Source organism: Lithobates pipiens, unplaced genomic scaffold (genome assembly GCF_037356315.1).
Source record: "Lithobates pipiens isolate NorthernLeopardFrog02 unplaced genomic scaffold, aLitPip1_a1.2 Scaffold_16, whole genome shotgun sequence".
Classification (NCBI taxonomy): Eukaryota; Metazoa; Chordata; class Amphibia; order Anura; family Ranidae; genus Lithobates; species Lithobates pipiens.
The window spans coordinates 623,542,935-623,565,748 of record NW_027507748.1 but is presented as its reverse complement, the minus strand read 5'-3'; the positions used below and the strand labels follow the sequence as shown (position 1 = coordinate 623,565,748).

General features: G+C 39.1%; 1 protein-coding gene across 9 annotated transcripts in view; it reads right to left on the bottom strand.

Moving 5' to 3' along the window:
* The window catches only part of FRY (FRY microtubule binding protein), a 590,409-nt gene that overhangs the window by 163,666 nt on the left and 403,929 nt on the right, over positions 1–22,814 (bottom strand). For all 9 annotated transcript variants that reach the window (XM_077484108.1, XM_077484099.1, XM_077484100.1 and 6 more), the window contains 8 exons: positions 19,123–19,291; positions 17,412–17,504; positions 17,232–17,330; positions 13,540–13,641; positions 11,441–11,544; positions 5,102–5,210; positions 3,858–3,944; positions 1,911–2,082 (listed from right to left, as the gene is read on the bottom strand). In XM_077484108.1, coding sequence (XP_077340234.1) covers positions 1,911–2,082; positions 3,858–3,944; positions 5,102–5,210; positions 11,441–11,544; positions 13,540–13,641; positions 17,232–17,330; positions 17,412–17,504; positions 19,123–19,291 — 935 coding nt within the window. The remainder of the gene's footprint in view (positions 1–1,910; positions 2,083–3,857; positions 3,945–5,101; positions 5,211–11,440; positions 11,545–13,539; positions 13,642–17,231; positions 17,331–17,411; positions 17,505–19,122; positions 19,292–22,814) is intronic.

Sequence of the window (22,814 nt, the reverse complement as noted above, 5' to 3'; positions counted from 1 at the left end):
GATTTTTTTGTAGAATTTGCTGGTTTGACCAGCCCTGGAATAATTAGCAGTAATTTAAAATCTTTGCTACATTTTAGATCATTTTCCCTACAATGGAATGAAGGATTTTAAATAATTTATTTTTAAATCTCTTGCCAGACTCATAAGCATCCAAAACTTCCTTTCTGAGGTCCATAGGGAGCTCTTGATTCTGGCCTGGTGATACCACAAACACTAGACCCTAAATAACTGAAGTTTAAGATGGGGAGTATGCAGGTGAAACCTAGGGAGGTTCTAATCATTGGCACCTAATCTGCAACACCCGATTCAAAATGTTAAGGATCTGAAGTGGTTGTAAATGAAGGGGACTTTTTTCATGTGACAAATTTGCATCAGGGTTCTCTCTTTTTACGCAAAGCTCCAGTTTACTGTGCTTCAGACTTTAGGGGGGCTGGACCGTGACCAGTGGGACTAGAACATGTCCTGGCAAAAGTGAGCATAAAGGACATGTCCCATCTTTGGTATTAGGGGAAATATTATTACCCCATAGTTGGTGTCAGTGGGAGGAATAGTTCCCCTTCATCAGTGGGAGAAATAGTGACCCATTATTGGTGTCAGTGGAAGGAATAGTGTCCAACCCTTAGTATCAGTGGGAGGAATAGTTCCCCATCCTTAGTGTCAGTGCAGGATTTATTGCCCCATTGTTTGGTGTCAATGGGAGGAATAGTGCCTCTTATCAATGCCTCTTATCGGATAAAGGTACACATTCAACACTGGGGCTACAGATTGGAGAACACTGCTTTAGATTATGAGAATATGAGAATACAATGTGCTCTACTTAGAACACTGTTATAGCTAGATTAGTTATTAGATTGCACCCATTGTGAGGGTCAAATGAGTTACTATATTGAGAGGACATTGCTACACTATTTATTTTTGCTACTTTCCCTAAAATATACCATAAGAGTTAGCAGGGATGTGTAAGTCACAAGGCAAGCTGAAGAGAATTACAAAATGTTTGGCAGGGAAAACAATTAAAAACACTTGTAAACCATTTATGTTTTAACTGCTTGGCTTGAAACTCTAATTTAAAAGTGGAACTTCAATCTCTCAATCAACATTAACTTTTCTAATTCTTATGCTGCTAGCTTTGATAAATAGATAGGAAAGTATATCATATATACTGGTTTTAAACTTTTTTTTTACATTTCTTCAGTTACTTCCTGGTTTCCAGGCCTAGGCAAATTATGTCATGCATCCCAGGAGTCTTCGGGAGAGAAGGAGGGGGTTTTCTCAGCTAATCACCTCCTCTTGTCTGCATGCTTAAGCTGGGGGGAAATTCAATTTCAGGAAGTAAATGCTAAATGAATACTCTGCCCTTACTCAAGATGGCCAGAAATGCTAGGAGGGGTTTCAAAGCAATTTCTCAGCAAAACAAAGCACAAAGACAAGGATGGAGGAGTGAGTTTGCTTTGAAAATACATAAAATTAAAAATTATAAATTAATCAAATAGGGTTTTTGGTGCTCAGATGCAGTGTAGTTCTGCTTTAAGTACAAGAAACATTTTCTAGAAGACTTTGCGAAAGAAAATCTGCATTCATTCCCATTTGCTCTACTACTCCAGAAGTTTCCTGCCAGGCTTCCTAGACAGAGATCACATTGTACAGTAAAATTTCCTGCTGTCAAAAGGTAGTTGACCCATGAAGAACACACAACATTCATAATCAAACAAAGGATATTGAGTGAGCACTTATCATAATCAGAGACCATGCAACTGAAGACAGCAGAACTGTTAACAGCTCTGAAAGGCACCTGCTGCAGGCAATGTAGTTCAACAGTTGGGAGAGCAGAGCTATCTATTCAAGACTTGCACCATTTGTAAGCATTGCAAATTGCCAATACCTATTTTTTATTTTAAAAAAAGACTCACCAATCATTTTGGCCTCCTCTTCAGTGAGTGTTTTACTCAAATATGTTTTCTTTACTCGAAGGGTGTTACCAGATGGGTGAATAGCTCCAGTGACAGGCATGGGGGGCTCCCCATCTTTCTGTTGCAGGCTGTCTGCTATCACCAGGAAGGCTCTTAATCCTATGTTCATTCTCTGGTGGAGGCAAGGATGTGAGATGATTGTTCTTTCCACTAACCCATAGTAGAAAAACATTATCAGAAAGATTAAGCAACTCATGTAACCAGACAATGCAAATGGTCAAAGCCCACATCAGCTTTCCTGCCTCCGTGGCTTACTGAAATCACAATAACCTAAAAAGAAAGTATAGTGATTTTGTACATCATCTTTTTTTTTATTTATTATGGTCAGGAGTATTTTTTTATTGAGTGAGGTAAGCATCAAATATTGTGTCACAATATTTTGCATTCTCCTCTTTGGCCAGCAGGTGCAGTTTACACTTCTTTCCAATATTACAAGCTTTACATTTTCTGTAAAATCTATTGTTTACAGTTCAGTTCATGCTGAGATTCACATACTGCAACTACGCATCTCTAATCAGACAGCCGAGTCCAAAAACTCAATCAAATGGAACAAAAGCAGTCAACATCTTCCATGCCATTTCTCTAAATAACTTATAGTGCTCTAGGAATCCTTTCTTGCTTATTAAATGTTTATTTGTAAAACAAAGATTGTATGTAGAAATGTTAAAAATATATATAAGCCTTAGGATGGAAAGGGTATTTAAAAAAAATACCCAAAAACATTATATTTTCCTGTTAAAATGTTTTTTACATAAAAAAAGTTTATTATTATTGAAGTCCTTTTTTTCCCCATGTACTTTGAGATACATTTTTATTGGATTTACAACTTTCAATTACACAAGAAACCTTTTTCCATACCACCCTCCCTATCCCCGGTCCAAGAACAAAACATCTCAGTCCAACCAAGCCCTTTTTTTAACCATATACCATAATTGTTTTTATACTTTATATTTGCTGTTTAAAGCAGCAGTAAAGGCTTTAAAAAAATAAAAATAAGAAACCCTGCAAGGTAAAGGCATAATGTGCTAGTATGCATCGCATACTAGCATATTATGAGAGTCTTAACTTGAAACAAAGCTCTCCAGTGGCACTCTGTCACCGCTGCAGAGGCTTTCATATTAACAGATATTCCTTCTGGCTTTGCGGGCTGTGGCCGCTTGAATGGCTGTGCCGCGGTGACGTCACATGCATGCAGGAGTCATGGCTCTGAAAGAGCGCATGCGCCAGTGATGTCACCAGCTGCTGCTCACTAGACTATCTCCTACTACTTAAGTGTAGGTAAAAATAAACTTTCAGAGTTTACTACTACTATATTCAGGTGTTTAAGCAAAAACTCTAACATCATATTTTTGGTTGGGTTACACTGATGTATGTAAACAGATGTAAAAAATGCAAAGAAATTGTTACAGCAATCAATACATTTTACATATAAGTATCAGAAATCTATAGCACCTTGCTTGCGTCTTGCATTTATTTTGAATGCCACTGGCACTGTTTGGCATATAGTCATGAATCTTTTTTTTTAACTCTTTCACAAATGGCTACATGTTTTGCTTTCCTTAACAGAAAATTGGCAGACAGGAGGTACCAGCCTTTTTAAGAACACAAACCCATGCAATTATTTTTGGCAAAAATACTTTTTCTGTCAAAATGCTACAAAAACTAACAAAATACATGTACATGTGCTAAATTTAGCTAATCCTTTAGTCAACTGAAAGCACAATTGTCAAACATCAATGGGAAAGAATGCGCTTAAAAATGCCTTAGGCTTTAGTGAACTGACAGACAGCATTAACAGTGGGGCTTATGCCCACTGGAATTGACAAACATGTAAATACAATACTTCTCAATTTATGAATGATACTTCTTATAGGAACAATAACTTACCTCGGGATTAAGGCTAAATGCTTTTGCTGCTTTTCCTACACATAAAAGGTCAAAAATAATTTCTTTCATTGCAAAATCTAGACGCTCCTAAAGGGCAAAAAACACAAACAAAAAAAAAGTTGATTTTTAAGTCAGTTAAAAGAAAGAATTCCTAAAACACATTTTTTATTATGAATTACCGTAGGATAATAAATGGTGATATTCGGTGTAAAACAGTTACAGGCACACTTTGGTCCTGGACATGGATTTTATGTAAAATGTTTAGAGTTTAACGTTTTGAGACTCTGAAGGAGAAAGTGCCGATTGTATATACTGTTGCTGTTTTGAGGTGTCAGGGGACAATTTAGGGTATACATTCCTAAAATATAAAGGTGAGACATCTTTTGCTACAAATTGACTGTTTTCTCTGTACAGAATTCCTTTCAAGACTTGGGTTATGTCTGTGTACACGTGAACTTGCAAAGAAACTTTATTTGCTTCCTGATGTAGAAAGGACAACAATGTCACGGAAAAGAGCTACTTTAATCAGTCACTAAGGCTGGCCATAAACTCTTATGCTGCGTACACACGATCAGACATTCCGACAACAAAATCCGTGGGGTTTTTTCCGATGGATGTTGGCTCAAACTTGTCTTGCATACACACGGTCACACAATGTTGTTGGAAATTCCGAACGTCAAGAACGTGGTGACGTACTATGAGCTGAGAAAATGTAAGTTCAATAGCCAGTGCGGCTCTTCTGCTTGATTCCCAGCATGCGTGGAACTTTGTGCGTCAGAATTGTGCACACACGATCAGAATTTCCTACAATGGATTTTGTTGTCGGGAAATTTGAGATCCAGATCTCAAATTTTGTGTGTCGGAAATTTTGATGGAAAATGTTCAATGGAGCCTACACAAGGTCAGAATTTCCGACAAAAAGCTCCCATCGAATATTTTCTGTCGGAAAATCCAACCGTGTGTACACAGCATTAGACTTCTATCAAGTTCCCTGCTGCCAGCTATTGTAGTCTGACAGCCAGCATCAGCAGCTATCAGAATGCCCAAACAGTGAATTCAGCTGATTTGCTGCAGTCACTGTTTTCAAATTTTCCGATCAAAGGATGGTGGCCAGGGTGGCTAAAATTTTGCTCTGTGTATGGCCAGCTAATAAGTTTATATTATAAATTTACATCTACTTGATGGTACTTTAAAAATCAGTTAGTTTTGACATGACATAGTACACAGATGAGGACTCCATTTACCTGTGCAATGAACTGTATGATCTTCACAAAGATGTTGAGGGGCATGTCACGAGGCACCACACCCCGAGAGCCTTTTGGGAAAAGAGTTCCCACAATAGTTGTGAGACGGCTAGTCAACAAGAAAAGGAGAGATTATTATAAGGATTTTGTGTAAGACACAACATATTTACCCAAGAAGAATACCTGAAATCTACAGGGAAAGTTCACTGCTGATTCAATAGTAAACAAAGCTCTTCTGTAATCTGCCACATCTGAGGATCTCACCCAAGCTGGAAGCTTCCACTGCCTGACTCTTAGAGCTGATGCTAGCTTTGGGTCATAGCATACTGCTACAGCACCATACACAATCATATAGCTGCCCTAGTAGTGGAACTAGGACTGATTCTAGAAAAAAAATCAAGATGGTAGGCATTCAGGAGCCTAAGCTAGGCCAGCTAACAACTATTCTGAAAGCCCTTTATTCTTTTTAAAGGACACCACTATGCAATTACATAACAGATGTAAGTTGAAGGATAAAAATGATGCAAGTGCTCAAACACAATCTAAATTTTGGATTAAATGAGTTTGAGGATCATTGGTAGAAATCTATATAAAGTCCCCCTTGGAATCAACAACAGCAGTCAAATCTGTACAATGTGTGTATTTGCTTTTCCCACAGAAGGGGTCCAAATTGCATTGGAAAACCACAGCAGAAAAGATGATCTGGTTGATGACATGCAACATTCATCTCCTGTCACCACCAATCTCCATCTATGAAAAGTCTTAAGCTGCCTATAGACATTACAGGGTAGACATGTTGACCACCCCCAGAGATGAAAATTAAAAGGCTAAAAGGTGAGCCCTGCCTTATGAATTGGGTTCCTGGGGTATAGGGGGGAGGGGGGGGGGGGTTCTCGAAAGCAGATGATGCTAGTTTCCTTTACTTCAGGGAAGAAAATAGAAATAGGACAGTAGAGCTGCACGTTTCTGGATAAAATGAGAATCACAATTTTTTTTGCTTAGAATAAAGGTCACAATTTTCTCACAATTCTCGGCATAAAATCATCTTTCACATTATCCAAAAAAGAAAAAATTGGGCTAACTTTACTGCTTAGTTTTTTTCTTAATTAATTGAAGTAATGTAGTGATAAACTTGGAAGGCTGCCTTTTTTTTTTCTTTTTTTTAACAGCTGTCAGCAGAGAACGGCTCTGCACTAAATCGTGAAAATGCCAAATAAAGATGGCAAGTGGGGTTGAATCGAGATCGTGCAGCTCTATGGGACAGATTTTTTACTCTCACACTCAAAATCAACTGGACTTATTCTTTAATGTTGTCAGAATGTTTATACTGAAATATTAAAACAGTATTATATTTAATTATGCAAAAATCTGCGTTTTAGGAGATTTTTAAAATTTTCCACAAAACAAATTAATTAAAGTTTGTTTATCCACGCTATTTTGAAGACAAGAGATTACAACGATGAGTGCTATATATATATATAAATATGGTATTTTGTAATAATAGCTTGTGGTAAAAATTTATTAGCTGTATTTCCAATATATATTTGATTTGTTATCAGCCAATATATCTGATATTAATTTTACATTGAATTTTTAGTCTGTAAAAAAAAAAATATATTATATATATATATATATATATATATATATATATATATATATATATATATATTTATTTATTTATTTTTTTACAGACTAAAAATTCAGTGTAAAATAATATCAGATATATTGGCTGATAACAAATCAAATATATATTGGAAATACAGCTAATAAATTTTTACCACAGGCTATTATTACAAAATACCATATTTCAATACTTCAATGATGACTTGGTAACAAAACAACATAACAAGCTAGCTGTTGACTTTAACTCTTGTGATTCCTCTCAAAACAAACAGACCTTAAAGCTTAAACCTCTTTTGCAGAATATGGACAATTTTGTTAACCACATACAAACTTGATTTAACCAAGACTATTTTTAAATACAGATTAATTTAGAGTGAATCTATGGTTCAACAAGTACTATTACTAAACCAATTCTAAGACTTTGAAGTAAGTTTTGTGAGATATAACAAGATATGCATCTCTCGGTTTAAAAACGAAACCGACTTCAAAGTCTTAGGATTGGATTAGTTATAGTACGTGTTGAACCATGGATTCACTCTAAATTAATCTGCATTTAAAAATAGTCTTGGTTAAATCACCAAGTTCGTATGTGGTTAACAAAATTGTCCATATACTGTAAAAGAGGTTTACGTTTGAAGTTCTATTTGTTTTGAGAAGAATCACAAGTGTTAAAGTCAACACCTAGCTTGTTTACATAAGTCCGTAGAGCCACGGGAATGCTATTTACTAAGTGTTACCAAGTCTAAATTTACCAAGTCATCGTTGAATTATTGAAATATGTTTTTTTTTTTTTAATAATAAGAGTTTGTGGTAAAATGTATCATCATCTGTATTACCCATATATTTGATATTTGAAAGTATATATTATCTTTCTGAACATTTCCAATTATATCTGATACTATTTTGCACTGAATTTTTAGTTTTTATATATATATATATATATATATATATATATATATATATATATATATATATATATATATATATATTTTTTTTTAGCACATCATTGTAATCTCGTCTTCAAACAGCATGGATAAAACTAACTTGAATTCATGTTTGTTTTGTGGACAAATATAAAAAATCTCCTAAAACAGATTTTTGCATAATTTCATAAACAGAATACGGTTTTAATATTTCAGTATAAACATTCTGACAATGTTGAAGACATTTCATAGCTTATCCAAGCCACTTCTTTAGTTGAGAACTGAAGAAGTGGCTTGGATACGTTTTGAGACATCTGCATCATAACAGAACATGTCTAGTTGCATGTAACTAACTACTACTAGATATATCATGGCCTGAATAAATAAGAACCTTTCACAGACATTTTCTAGCCTGTCTCCTAGCATCTGACATACCTATAGACATTAGATCATCACCTGATTCAGCTACAAATGGGCATTGTTACCTATTAACCTATTTACATAAATATGCTAATCACACACAATAAAACTTTTGCTTTAGATGCAATTGGTCTGATTATGCAACATTACCATCAATGGCGTAGTTTAAGATTATGCCTGCTTTAAAGGATAAGTTCACCTTTGCGAACATGTTACACCGATGTTTAGGGTACACCTTGTAACATTTTTAGAATTTGCCTGTCCCCCCCCCCCCCACGACAACGGCTCAGGGATCTTCTCCCCGCAGCCACTGTCGCTATTCAAAAAGAGCGCGGCTGTGAGGGGCTCCACATACACGGCCATGTCATTCATACACAGAGTTCTGTGAATAAATGAACTACAAGTACCGACAGTCTTTACAGCTGATGGCTTGTCAATGAACTACCAAAATGAACTACCAAGGCTCTGATGAGCACTCTAGGTAGTTCATTGATCTTCCAGTCATTCAGTAAATGCCTGCCCCTATCAGAGGTACAGCCAGACAGCTAGGCAGACAGTCTGCATGAACCTGGCATTGCACCCATGATCTGCTGATCGCGGGTGCAATGGTTTACAGCAGGCATGCTCAACCTGTGGCCTGTGAAGCTGTCTGATGTGGCCTGGGACCTCAAACTTATGGCAACCTGCACAGCCTGCTTCAGGCACACACCACTCTACTGTAGGATTGCCAGTCCTCCATAATCCCAGTGGCTATCATACACAAGCTGCTTTTGTGGTTGGCTTACTGCTCTTCTCTTTCTTTCCTAACACACAGACTTGGAAAAAGGAGCCTTTAGTCCAGTGGATTACATCTAGTGCCATCCATACACAGGTTCTGAAGGTGGATTTTCAAAGTTAGGTGATGAGCGTGGTGTCATTCCGCAAGCATGTGAGAACATTATGTGTCATTTTACCTTTGCCTAATAAAAAAGTTTATTGCACCACTAGAGCATGCCGGTCTATTTTTTGTTTAGATTGTCCACAGTCCTTGTTTGGCAATTAAAGGGGTGGCTGCAAAGACCCTGATATAGTGAAGGCTTTTTTGGTTGGTCACTTCTGAATGCAAGAGTGGGATTAATTGTAATCTAGTTAATGTGTGATTTTTGGGATTGTGATTAAATAGTTGTAGACATCCAACAGGGATCGGTCTCATGGAAAAAGGGGGATCCTGATTGTTTAAATCTTCATTATGCTATTTAAAATAAAATGAAATAAATTCTGAACCATTTCATTGGGGCCCGCTATCGGTTACCAAATTACTTAAAGCGAAACTTCAGTAATTTTTTTCATTTTTACATCTATTAAATCTGCTGCCCTTATTGTTTTAACTTTGGATAGTAAAACATTTTTTTTCTGCCAGTAAATATCTTATACAGTCTACTTTCTGTTTCTTTTCTGATAAAAAGTCTAGGCCTATGACATCATGCACAACTCTCTCTCACACTTTCCTGAGAGTCTGATGGGTGGGGGGATGGGTCATAAAAGGGCCAATGAGGGCTGCAGAGCTGAAGGTGTGCCTCTGTGTAAATCCAGGACGTGAACAGGCAGCAGCTTCAGCTGCCCACAGGTAAAATGGATGCAGCCAGACTCAGTGGAGGGAGATTTCTGCAGCATATTTACACAGAATCACAGTATATATAAAATAATGGCAAAGATGTCTTTATTCCAAATTATGTGAGCAGACTGCCGTTCCTCTTTAAGTGTCTCGCACTCTTCAAAAGATTAAGCACCCCTGCTTTACAGGTAGAGGTCGACCGATATATCGGCCGATATTTGCCGTTTTTTAAATAATCGGCATCGGCCGATTGTGCTGATAAAAAGCCGATTTAGAACTACAGTGGGACTTTGAAATGACTTCTGTATAGAAGTCAGTGTAAGTTGCCTAAGTCGTCATAGAAACACTTTCCTCCTCTCTGGGCAGGCTGCCAAGAAAAGAACAGAAAGATACAATGTTTACACTTGAATGAATGAAATCATCTCAGTGTGTAGAAGTTCTCAGTTTAACCATTTAAAGACTAAATCTTTTCTGACACTTGTTGCTTACAAGTAAAAATCCTGTATTTTCTGCCAGAAAATCACTTAGACCCCCCCAAAAATTATATATATTTTTTTAGCAGAGATCCTAGGGAATAAAATAGCGGTTGTTGCAATATTTTATGTCACACGGCATTTGCACAGAGGTCTTTCAAATGCATTTTTTGGGGAAAAAAAATACACTATTTAAAAAATAAAAATAAAATAAAAACAGTAAAGTAAGCCCATTTTTTTTTTTTCATCCAAAAGTTTTGACTACCTGTTTTTATTTAATATATAGTTTTTTTTTTTTTATCTAAATCATACATACAAGTAAACTGATTGGAGGTTTGTTTTGTTTAATAAATGTTTAAATGTAAGACATTTTCTGTATCACTTATGAAGGCTGCTTTCACACTGGAGCGTTGATGGTAAAACGCAAGTTTTAGTGGCTCTTTACCATCATTTTAGCGGTGCTATTTGGCTGCTAGTGGGGCACATATAACCCAGCTAGCGGCCAAGGAAGAGGTTAAATGTGCCCATGAAGCACTGCTGCCAAATCGCATTGCATGCGCTTCGGCAGTGGTGCCCATTCATATCAATGGGCAGGAGTGGTGGAGGAGCGGTATACACCACTCCAAACGTGCTGCTTGCAGGACTTTTTTTTTTTTAAGATCCTGCCAGCGCATCGCCTCAGTGTGAAAGCACTCTGTCTTTCACACAGACTGCAAGGGAGCCATTTTGCAGTCACTTTACAGGCGCTATTTTTAGCCCAAAAGCGCCTGAAAAACGCCCCAGTGGGAAAGGTGTGTTAGATCAAGGGGGATTAAAAAAAAATAATAATAAATAAAAAAGGAAAAAAATAAATAAATAAAATAAAATCGGCCTAACATATTGGCCCAAAAAAATCGGCATCGTATATCGGCTATCGGCCGCCATGATTTCTAAATATCGGCATCGGCCAGAGAAAAACCCATATCGGTCGACCTCTATTTACAGGCTCTTACAAAAAATAATAAATGCACTTTTTTTTACCTCGAAAAAAAAAAATGTGCATTTGTTATAATTTTTTAAAGGTGAACTTGTCCCTTAATATAAAGAGCATGGGCAATCTCATTTGTTAGAAAATCAAAACTTGACAGACATTTGATGGTGTGTTTTAACAGCAGTTTTAATTGACATTTTCACATAATCCTTAACCTGTAACATGTTGATTTTTGTAAACATTCACTTAGCACTACAGTCAACAAATAGGAAATATGCTCAGGCAAAGAAATTAGTTGGCCAACAATGCCACAAAGCACCCACATTCACAACCAACCTCTGAGTAGCTGTGTTGCTTTCACATTTAATTCGAATCATATACACCCACAGTAGTCTGTACAAAGATTCCAGTGCAACTCTGGCCATTTTGGGATCTTTATTCTGCAACAGGAAGACAAAAAAACAACAGTTAAATTCCATCACTACTGGCAGGCACAGTCAATAATATACAACACACGTGTTCTTGCACCAATGTGCAGTGTCTGCTGAATTGACTTTTAATTTGGAGGGGTGTGTCAGATTCTTCTTCACACTGAGGTGACAGTTGATGAAAGAACGCATGACTCATTCCATTCCATGCATTGTAAGTCATCCAGCTACTGCAGACAGGTTGTAAATACAGAATACACAAAAAATGAAACATGATGGCAATGTCAGTGTACTCATCACTATAAATAATTTATAGTCCCTAACTTAGATAAAACGAAATAGATCTCAATTACAGGTGCAGACTAATATGAAGTTTATGAAAGCCAAAGCTACCACCCATAGCAACAACTTGGTTACTATGAAAACTTTTCTCTGAGATTATACTATTGAGTCCTATGAATTACATGAATACTGCTTTAGATTGTGAACTGATGTATAGTAAACTACATAAAACAGATCCTAATCAAATATCATACTCGCTACTCTTAAAAGCTAAAATTTTCTTATTGGTGTTCCAATATAACTAGTGAGTAAGAGGATATAAAGAACACCCAGGTTAAACATGACTTAGATTTTTACGCACACACTGATGTGGTCATTCCTCTGTACGCACCTGTCCTCCATTCAATTGAACGCAACAAAGCTAAATAACGTGGGTCTCCAAACTTTCTAAGCAAAGGGCCAGTTTACTGTTTCTAAGGCTTCAATGGGTGGGCATACTGTAGCCAGGGGTAAACAATGCCCCATCATTGGTTTTAATGGGAAGAATTGTGCCCCATTGTTGGTATTAGTGGGAAGAATAACGCCCCATCAATGGTGTTAGTGGGCAGAATGGTGGTCCATCATTGGTGTCAACAGAATGAACAGTGCCCCATTGTTGGTATTGGTTGACAACATAGTGCCCCATTGACGGTGGCAGAGGAAGGAACTATGCCCATCATTGGTATCAGTAAAAGGAATAGTGCCCGATTGTTGGTATCAGTGGCAGGACTAGTTACTCCCCATCAAGGTGTTAGTGGAAGAAATGGTGGCCCATCACTAGTGTCATTTGGAGAAATAGTGCCCCAAGATCCGGATACAAGCAAGCAAAGGCCACATCTAGCCCTTGGGACACAGTTTGGAGACCACTGCTCTGCTATATAACAATGCCATTTTAAGTAGCGCAAGGAGTAAAATACAGAGTAACTGATCAAACTACATCAGAAATGCCATTTGGCTTACTGATTTTACCAAAGTCTGCACTAAGATAAAAGTCCAATTTTGGGCATCCCCTGCAACAGGTGTCATTTTTAGTGAGATACTCCTAAATGGAAATAACATTTAAAGGAATGCAGACCCTGCCCCTTTCTTCATTAGAAGCCTGCAAGTGCAGCAGATAATTATAAAACCACTCCCATACAGATTCACTTCACCATTGGACACGGACAAACAAACAGCTATTTCTTCAGTATAATAAAAGGGACAAAAGGTATCAGTAATAAAATTTGTTAAAATCCCTGCAATGTACATAGCTCAAGATTTTTTTCTTTCCTCAACAAAAGTGGAGTTACTCTTTAATACCTGCATTCTCTCAGAGAGCTGGTTTGCACAAAAGGCAAGGGATTTAAACATGAACAGTCTCAAACACTTTGATGATTTTTAAATGGTACCCAAATATCACTGCACATTGCTACACTTTGAAATCTAGAAGAAAGAAAAGTGTGCATGTTCAAAGAGCAATGATCCTGTATCCGTCTGGCTGCTATGGGCATCACACGCACTGTCATTTTTTTTTAGTTTTCACATAAAAGCCGAGATATTTAACACAAATAATCTTTCATCACACCTATATTAACTATTCACATTGCATAAAACAATCTACTTTTTAAGCATTCAGCAAAGACATTATTATCTCTTCAATCACCAAAACATATGAAATGTGACGGAAGGTACGGATGACATGTTTACCTTAAGGTTAGATAAGCAGTTGTTGAGAAAAATATGCCAACGGTTCAGAAAGAATGGTTTTTGGCTGACGCACAGCAGACATGTCACCAAGGGATACAACGCCTAAAAGAGTCAAAAGATAAGGAGCCGATTTCCATGATTAACATGCAAGACACAGCTATGCTTTTATTTATGCAGATGCGTTATCTAATCATTCACCAAACATGGAGTAGATGGTTTGACTTTTGGTGTAGTGCAAACAGTGTAGTGTTGGTTGACCTGGATGAACTTTTGTCTTTTTTTCAACCAGAATAACTATGCAACTATGCAAGATATAGGCTAATCTCCAAAATGTGATGACCAGCTGCATTGGCTGAATGTTATTCTTTCTGGGTGAATTGGGATACTCTAATGTTCCTAAACACGAGAGGGACAGGTCTTTAAAACTGTTATTAAAGGGGACTTTTAGTTATTTTTTCATCTTTCAATCTATTAATCTTCTGCCCTTGTTGTTTTAAGTTTGGATAACAAAACATTTTTTTTCTGCCAGTAAATACCTTATACAGTCCACTTCCTGTTTCTGGTCTGGTAAAAAGCCTAGGCTTATGACATTATGCACAGCTCGCTCTCTCTCATGAGAGTTTACCAGGAAGGGAGGGGGGATGAGTCATAAGAGGGCCAATGAGAGCTGCAGAGATGGAGGTGTGCCTCTGTGTGGCTGTGTAAATCCAGGAAGTGAACAGGCAGCAGCTTCAGCTGCTCACAGTTAAAATGGATGCAGCCAGACTCATATGCAAAGTGGTTGGCGGGAGGCTTCATAATGGCAAAGATGTTTTTATTACAAATTATGTGAGCAGACTGCAGTTCCTCTAAGTTCATGAACACATGAATTTGTGACACAAATGTCTCAGTAAGAGTAGTAATGGCAGCTGCCCTGCAGATGCAATTCACGGTTTAAAATCTCTAGATGCATTTCAGTTTGACAAACTCCATTCATCCCTAAGATATATGGACAAACTCCATTCATCCCCAAGATATATGGATAAGCTCCAATCATCCCCAATATATATAGATAAGCTCCAATCATCCCCAAGATATATAGATAAGCTCCAATCATCCCCAAGATATATGGACAAGCTCCTTTCATCTCCAAGATATATGGACAAGCTCCATTCATCCCAAAGATATATAGACAAGCTCCATTCATTCCCAAGATCTATGGGCAAGCTCTATTCATCCCTAAGATGACACAGTAACAAATAACATTCAAGTGGAACTGTCGCAACAGCAAGTATAAAGTGCTGACTTCTGCAGGTGAGATGCCTGAATACCTAGCCATTCTGATTAGGCAAAGCTTTTGCACTGTGTGGTAGTGAGAAAGGTTATCAGCCCCATCCAACACACACTCTAATTTGGCCATTGAGAAACCCATAACAATAAGTCAATAGGAATGTATGAAGGGGCAAGAAAGGAGCAGGCAGGATCTGACACTACCAGAAGTACAAAGGCTTTGCCTGATTGGAAGAGATCCGCATTAAGCCACAGTAGAGGCTATAATAATCTGTTTCACTTATACCTGCCAGCAGCCTTTTTTTCTTTTTAGCAGAAAATGACGGGACTGCACATTGTATTGCCCGTTAATGTGCTCACCTGCACTCAATTTTATATAACAACTGTTTTTGGGGATGTTTTACACATCTGATGGAATTCGTAAAGATGCCAAATTTGCCTTGATACATTTCCCTATTCCGGCCCTATATACACACTAGCAAAAGTTGATCCATTTTTGTCAATTAAGAGAACTGCACAGGGCTGGAAATAACCATTGGTTCCTTTTCAGGGTGTTAGAGACCCTGCCTCTGACCACCTCCCCTGACGATCTTGAGTCCATGCCATCTTTGACCCTCCTTTTTTTCCCCTCTTCTTCTTTCTGTTTTTTCCTTCCTACTTATTCTTTCCACAGGGTTTCTACCTGAAGTTCTTCAACTTTTTGGGGGCATACGTCATACTGCACTATTGTTTAGAACTTTGCTCGTCCAGGTATGATGTTGTTCATGTGGATTCTACCTGGACTTTTTTACTTGTTTGTTTATATCCATTAGGTTTAGCCTTTGTTGTTGCTTCCTATTTTTGGCACTGTATAAGGCGTTGTACTTACTGGCAGGAGCGTTGCTAGGTCTACAAAAGATCTGTTGCTAGAGCCCATAGCAGCAAAGTAAAGAAAGGCATACGCTTGGGTGGGCATACACATGTATATATTACAGGTGTGTGTGTGTATACATATACACACACACACACACACACACACACACTATATGTTACATAAGGGTCCCCAAATCCCTCTCCCTTACATCAGGGATCCCAGAGAGCCTCTCCCTTACATCAGGGTCCCCAGAGAACCTCCCCCTTACATTGTAGTACCCAGAGAGCTTGTCATTTCACCTGCCACCAGATGCGGATTGTTACATACAGAGAAGCTAGGGTATATAGAAGAGAGGCTAGTGTATACACCGAAAGGCTGGTGCATGTACAGGGAGGCTAGTTATACAGAGAGGCAAGTTATACAGAGAGGCTGCGTATATACAGAGAGGCTGCGTATATACAGAGAGGCTGCGTATATACAGAGAGGCTGCTTATATACAGAGAGGCTGCTTATATACAGAGAGGCTGCTTATATACAGAGAGGCTAGGTATACACAAAGAGGCAGGCTGGGTGTATGCAGAGGGGCAGGCTGGGTGTATGCAGAGGGGCAGGCTGGGTGTATGCAGAGGGGCAGGCTGGGTGTATGCAGAGGGGCAGGCTGGGTGTATGCAGAGGGGCAGGCTGGGTGTATGCAGAGGGGCAGGCTGGGTGTATGCAGAGGGGCAGGCTGGGTGTATGCAGAGAGGCAGGCTGGGTGTATGCAGAGAGGCAGGCTGGGTGTATGCAGAGAGGCAGGCTGGGTGTATGCAGAGAGGCAGGCTGGGTGTATGCAGAGAGGCAGGCTGGGTGTATGCAGAGAGGCAGGCTGGGTGTATGCAGAGAGGCAGGCTGGGTGTATGCAGAGAGGCAGGCTGGGTGTATTCAGAGTTTTCCCCCTCCCCCATAGTCTGCACTCACCTGCTCAGGAGCTCAGTGTGAGAAACTTCCTCCCGACTCTATGATATGGGCGGAACAAGGAGGAGGCTCACTCTCACACTGATCTCCCTTCTCTGGATGTCAGTGAAGCATGGAGTGCAGACAGCGATGTGTCAAGCAGCCCGGGACACTCTCATGATAGGGTCAGCCCTAGACTTGGGGCTATGGGCCCCAGATTCGGGGCTCCAGCCTCAATAGCCACCCCTCAAAGAAGCCACTGATTACTGCTACTGTCAACCCCTGCATGGGCAGAATAAATAAATGTTTATTTATTCTTTATTAAATAAACATTATTAAACCAGAAAGGCATTTGTCAAGCACATGATAGCATGTAGCATTTTACTGGAATTCTGACCTCCAGATGTTTTCTTTGCTAGGGGATGTGAAGAAAATAAAAGAGGAAGTGTGACCCACAGCAACCACTGATTGGTAAGATTTTCCCCTTTCCAGATTATTTTTAAAAATGAGGCTGTATGCAAGCAAAATATGCACACTGCTCTATAGTTAGTGAAGAAATACCAGTGTTTAGTGAACTTATCAAATATTATTTTTTGGAGGGGCAGGGATCATGGAAAAACGGCAAAACACAACTCACCAGTGAGTGTTTCTTCCTGGAAGACAGCTCAAGAGTTGTGTCATAAAGACTCTCCACAAAATTTCTAAGACAAGGGACATTAACTTCATTTTTCACAGCCTGCAAACAGATTAAGAGATCATTGAGCTTCAACAGGCCTCATCTAAACAGTATTTAACAAGTCATTTAAATGTGACTTACAGCAGCTACAGGTACAAGGATTTCCACAAACAGGCCGGCCAAAGCATGCTTGATATCCTTGTCTTTTACTTCTAGGAAATAATGTGCACATTCCTAAAACAGACATAAAACATGTATATGAATAATAAGGACATAAAAAGAGAGAAGAATGCAGCTAATGCACACGCTCAACACGCACAGTGCTTTTTAAAGAACATTAAAAAAAGGAAATTGTTACACTATTTGCCTAGCTAAATAGAAACTGTCATAAGAAAATAATGCAAACTAGAAACGTTGGTCCCCTGGCTTTCACATTTAAAATACTAAAAACAGCTTCTAGGAGCTTAAAAAAAAAAAGTTGTGTGCATGGAGCCTTAAAACTAGGGACTGTGAAGCAGTATGGCAAATCAGTCCTTGTGACACACAATCCAGACAATCAGGCAATGCCAGCAGAGCATCTGAAAGGTGCCTTACCAGGTCAGCATACCACCCAGTCCAGATCAATGAGGATTATCAGCATTCCCTCCATCTATTTGTCTCAGGCTACCATCAGTCCCCAAACTCCCAGAGAGTCAAACTAATGCCAGTTGTTACCTCAATAGAAGTTCGATTAAGTATCCTACCGGGGGGGGGGGGGGGGGGGGTGCCATTAAAAAGTAGCAGGGCTAGTACTGGGGCAGCACCTAGAGCAGGGACACAAACTGGTAGTGTAGGACAGTGGTTCTCAACCCTGTCCTCAAGTACCCCCAACAGGCCATGTTTTGGAAATTTCTCCTAGATAAAATAGCTGTCCAAAACACCAAGCTATTGACTCTGAATTAAAGCACCTGTGCAAGATAAAAGAAAACCTGCAAACATGGCCTGTTGGGGGTACTCGAGGACAGGGTTGAGAACCATTGGTGTAGGGGACCCAAAGCAAAGTGCAGAAATCTCTCATGTGCTGGAAAGATAGGGACATGAAGGGGGGGGGGGGGGCATTCTAATAAGCCATAAAGTCTCATCAATAAAGGAAGGCAATAACTGATGTAGTAATATCTATTCACAATTTCCCAACCTGAGAGAAGGCATTCAGAGCTTTGAGATCAAGAGTGGGGCAAATGCCTGCTTGGGGCTTGGGACCAGCTTGAAATAAAACCCCTGAGAACATTCTACCTAAGGATTTGAGGCAATTTCTTTAAACATCTATCAATGTGCATTAGAAGCTGCAACAAGTCAGATCCATCCCTGGCCATAGTATCATTTCCAGGCTTGAGAATATGCAGCATCATCTATCCCCTTTCTCCCCAGCTTGACTGTCCCAGGCCCTTGTTTTTTATTAACTGGATTCTAGTTTAGTCATGGAGGCTCAGCATTATTTGCAGATGTTATTACAGATTCCTGTTTTCAGGATGCTATGTACCATACCCTGCCAGCCCCTCCCATCTGCATGCAACAAATAGAGAGGCAAAGAAACATAGTAATAAAATCTTTTGGTCTAAAGTAAGGTATGCAATGAAGCTGGAAAGCTGTTATTTCATCATTTTATTGGCATGTTGATGAAAAGGAGGAACCAGAGAAAAACAGAATACATTTCAGCCGAGGTAATCTGATTCTTTACCCCGAGTTACAAATGGTCAGCAAAATAATGTTCTATCATGTATGAAACATTCCTGCATAGACCCATTCTCTACCATGGAAAATAAGTCTTCCATGTCACCCTCTGTACTCTGTCACAGGTGATAAGAAAGCATACCTGCATAAACTGGAGGGAGGCTTCAAAGTCCTCCACAGGATACATCTTAATGCGGAAGAATTTCATTCCCATTATAAGACTGATGATGCTTTGAACCACATACGGGTTCTGTTCTTTGTGCCTCAGCTCTTTCAACTCAGCCATAAATTTCTTCTTCACGGAAGGAAACCTGACAAATTAGAGATGACATCAAATAAATGATATAAATGATATGAAATGACTTTCATTCCAGAAATGAACAATTCACTATAAAGCTCATTCATGTGATTTACTGGTGTAACAATGGCTCTGCTAGATAAAAGAAGGCTGTGCTCCAAACACCATCCTATTTTGAGTTCAAATGACACTCTTTATACCCTTCTACCTTTATACAGTTAAGTAATCCTGTAGCATGGTACTGCTGCCAGTCCTTATTGCACTTAAAAACCTTAGACCAGACACTGAATGCTTAAGGGCCTTCCAAAGATTTTCCAATCAATTAACCGATTAACACACTACCACTTTAAACATGAGAAGCCTCCTTTAAGGTACATAGAGGCTGCCCTCAAAAATATCAACTTTTCCACTAAAATACAGTTAGGCTCACTGTGTCTTGACCAGAATATGGACATACAGTTGTATACAAAAGCTTGGGTAACTAACAGCAATTGCACGCAACTTCAGCAAGCAACAAACCTAATATATTTCTGCAAATGTCAATGCAAAATTATCAATGAAATGAAATTGACAGACTTGAAAAAAATAAAAACTACAAAATATGGCATGTCTGGGAAACCTGCAAGTCAACGCTTAGTAAGCAGGCCACAATATCTAAACACATCATGTAACCAGCTAACATTTTTGCTATAGACATGCTTTCTCAAACTCCTGTAAACCACTTCCATGTCACAAATCGAATCTAACTGTACGCCCTCCATAAAATTCCCACTAGTTACATCTGTATGTAATGTGAGGGGAGGTCCTTGGACTATACAGTTGTTGGCATATCTGAACGAGAATGTTCAATTAGATGGTGAGCTGTGTGGTCATCTGTAATTACCTGTATATTTAACAGCTACCTATAGTTTTTAATAATTTATAATATTATTCACAAATGAATAGTGTTTATGTGTTAAAATCAAAAGGAGAAGGTCGTGTTTGGTGGGGGGGGGGGGGGGGGCTAACCTTTGCACACTGATAAAGATCAGCAAGCTTTATAAGTCACTATGCAGTGGCAATCAGATTGCACTGCAAAGAACACTGCAATTATCATAGGTAGGGGTCAATGCTCTGCTGAGTGAATGATAGCCATTCACCATGGATGACAGTGCAGTACTTTATAGGTGGAGAGCAACACTACAACACCAGTCTATACACAGGCCTAAGAGATCTCATCAAACATGCAAGTACAACATTTCTGTTTATTTACCCTCCTCTGTGTTCATTTCCATTGTCCCCTGTGCCCAACTTATTTAGATTCTAAGTGACATATCCAGAAAAGTATGTGAATTCCTGCAAGGAAATACATGCAATAGCTTGTAATCTCAGGGGTACAGATCTGCTTTATGCAGACCACATGTAAAAATGTCCCTTTTTCTCTTAAATTGATGATGCACTTAACACGGAACAAAGACCTTTAGTCCGATCTTATATAAATTGTAAAAAAAATGGTTTCAGCCTTTTAAAAGTCTACTAGAAGTCCCTAAAATCTGATAAACACAGTGTTGCCAATCTAATATGCTTTCAGGCACCAGGAGCTAAAGCGGTTTAGGTAGCTGAGATGGAAATGCACAGAGAGGGCCTCAGCACTGTAATTTCTGATATTCTATTGTGCAAGCCAATAATAATTGGCCTAACAGAATTATAGATACTTTGGGCAGGGCAACAGTCCACAAACATGTATTTTGACTGTATGCGCAGCTTGGGGTTCCTCCTAAAAAATATTCTGTGTTGTTGCACCTACTTTATTGCCACATTCTTTTATAGGACAAGGATTACTCACAGGAAGTCAGCTGTGTATGGGAAAAGACCCTCTCACTGTGATCAAAGTATCATCTCATACATATATGAAGTTCTCATGGTCCCCTGGAGGGAATTTAACACATATTTAAGGAAGTTACTCAAGGCTACTTTATATAAACCATTCTGTAATTTGAGCTAATTAAACTAGACCTATAACAAAAAAAAATCACCATACAGTTGTGTTAACAGTCTTTACGGGGTGTACAAAAACAACAAAAATTTTTTTTAGAAGGGCTAAAATCTTCTTTGAGATATTGATGCTCCCTGATGCACACAGCCCAGCTCCGGATCAAGCCTACATGACTGCCCCATAGCTAGTGGCTTGCTATGGGATCACTCAGAGAAGAGGAGGAGGCAGGGTCGCTGGCCCGTAACCCCAGAAGCGGAGGTGTGGGGCTGCACTGTGACAAACCTTGGCACAGAGCAGGCAAGTATAAAATGTTTATTATTTATGATCAGGGTTTTTTTATGTAGTCTTTATAGTATGTTGGTATTATTTGGAGTAATGCTAGAGAAAGTGCTGTATTTATTTGCATTTTGGTAGTTTGATTTTATGTTATTCTTTAATCTGTGTTATTTGTTCTATGTTGTTTTTTTAGTTGTATGGATGGTTTATTAGAGTATAGTTTTAATTTGTTTTATTTGGTGCTAATCAGTGTTATTGTGTTGTGTTATTGTGTCTTGTTTTGTTCATTGCTGTGATCTTGTGTTGTCTTTGTAGAGTGTGACTGTCACAATAATTTACCTTTGGGATTAATAAAGTATTCAGATTAAAAAAAAAAAAAAAGGCTTTACAACCATTTGAACACTTACAAGTCTAAGGCCGCGTACACATGGGCGGACTGTTCGCCCAACTTTGTTTGTCAAACAATCCGACAAACAGTCCGCTCAAAATTTGCATGAACGGACTTGACCACACACGATGAACGAACAGTCCGCTGAAAGCGTGCGCGATGACGTGAACGGCACGTACGACGGGACGAGAAATACGACGTCCAATACACTGCAATGCAACCTTCGCCGTGTAAATCCTTTCTGAGCATGCGCGAAACTTAGTTTGTCGAACAAGCCTACACACGAGCAGACTGTCCGCTGAAACCAAGTTTCAGCGGACTGTCTTACGGAAATTCCGAAAAACGTTGTTTGTCAGACTGTCCGCTGAAACTGTCCGCTGAAGCCCACACACGAGCGGACTGTCCGCTGAAACACTGTTCAGCGGACAAAGTTGGGCGAACAGTCCGCCCGTGTGTACGCGGCCTTAAGCTTTCCAATCCTGTGACTGGACAGTGATAGGAGAAGCGGAAGACCAATGAGATAATCTATTTGGTACTTTGCTTTATCCTCCGCTGATTTGACCTCTGCTGTACAGTAGACTGTAGGAGGCTGATACCAAATCCAGTTCTTTTACCTACCCTGCCTACATTACAAAATGAATACAGAGATGTATGAAAGCAGAACTAAAACCTTCCTATTCTTTACAGCCAAGGAAGCTGCCATCTTAGGCTCTGTTTGATCTGCAGTTGCCATGATGCTGCCTTTGAGACAACAGCTATTTGATGACTTGACATTTCAGTTGGGTACATCCAAGGCATTCCATGAATGAGGATAATCACAGCTGCTTGTGCTCTCATCTTGCAAAACCGCTAAATCATCTTTAGTTTAGTTCCGCTTTAATTTGTGTCTTTTATAAG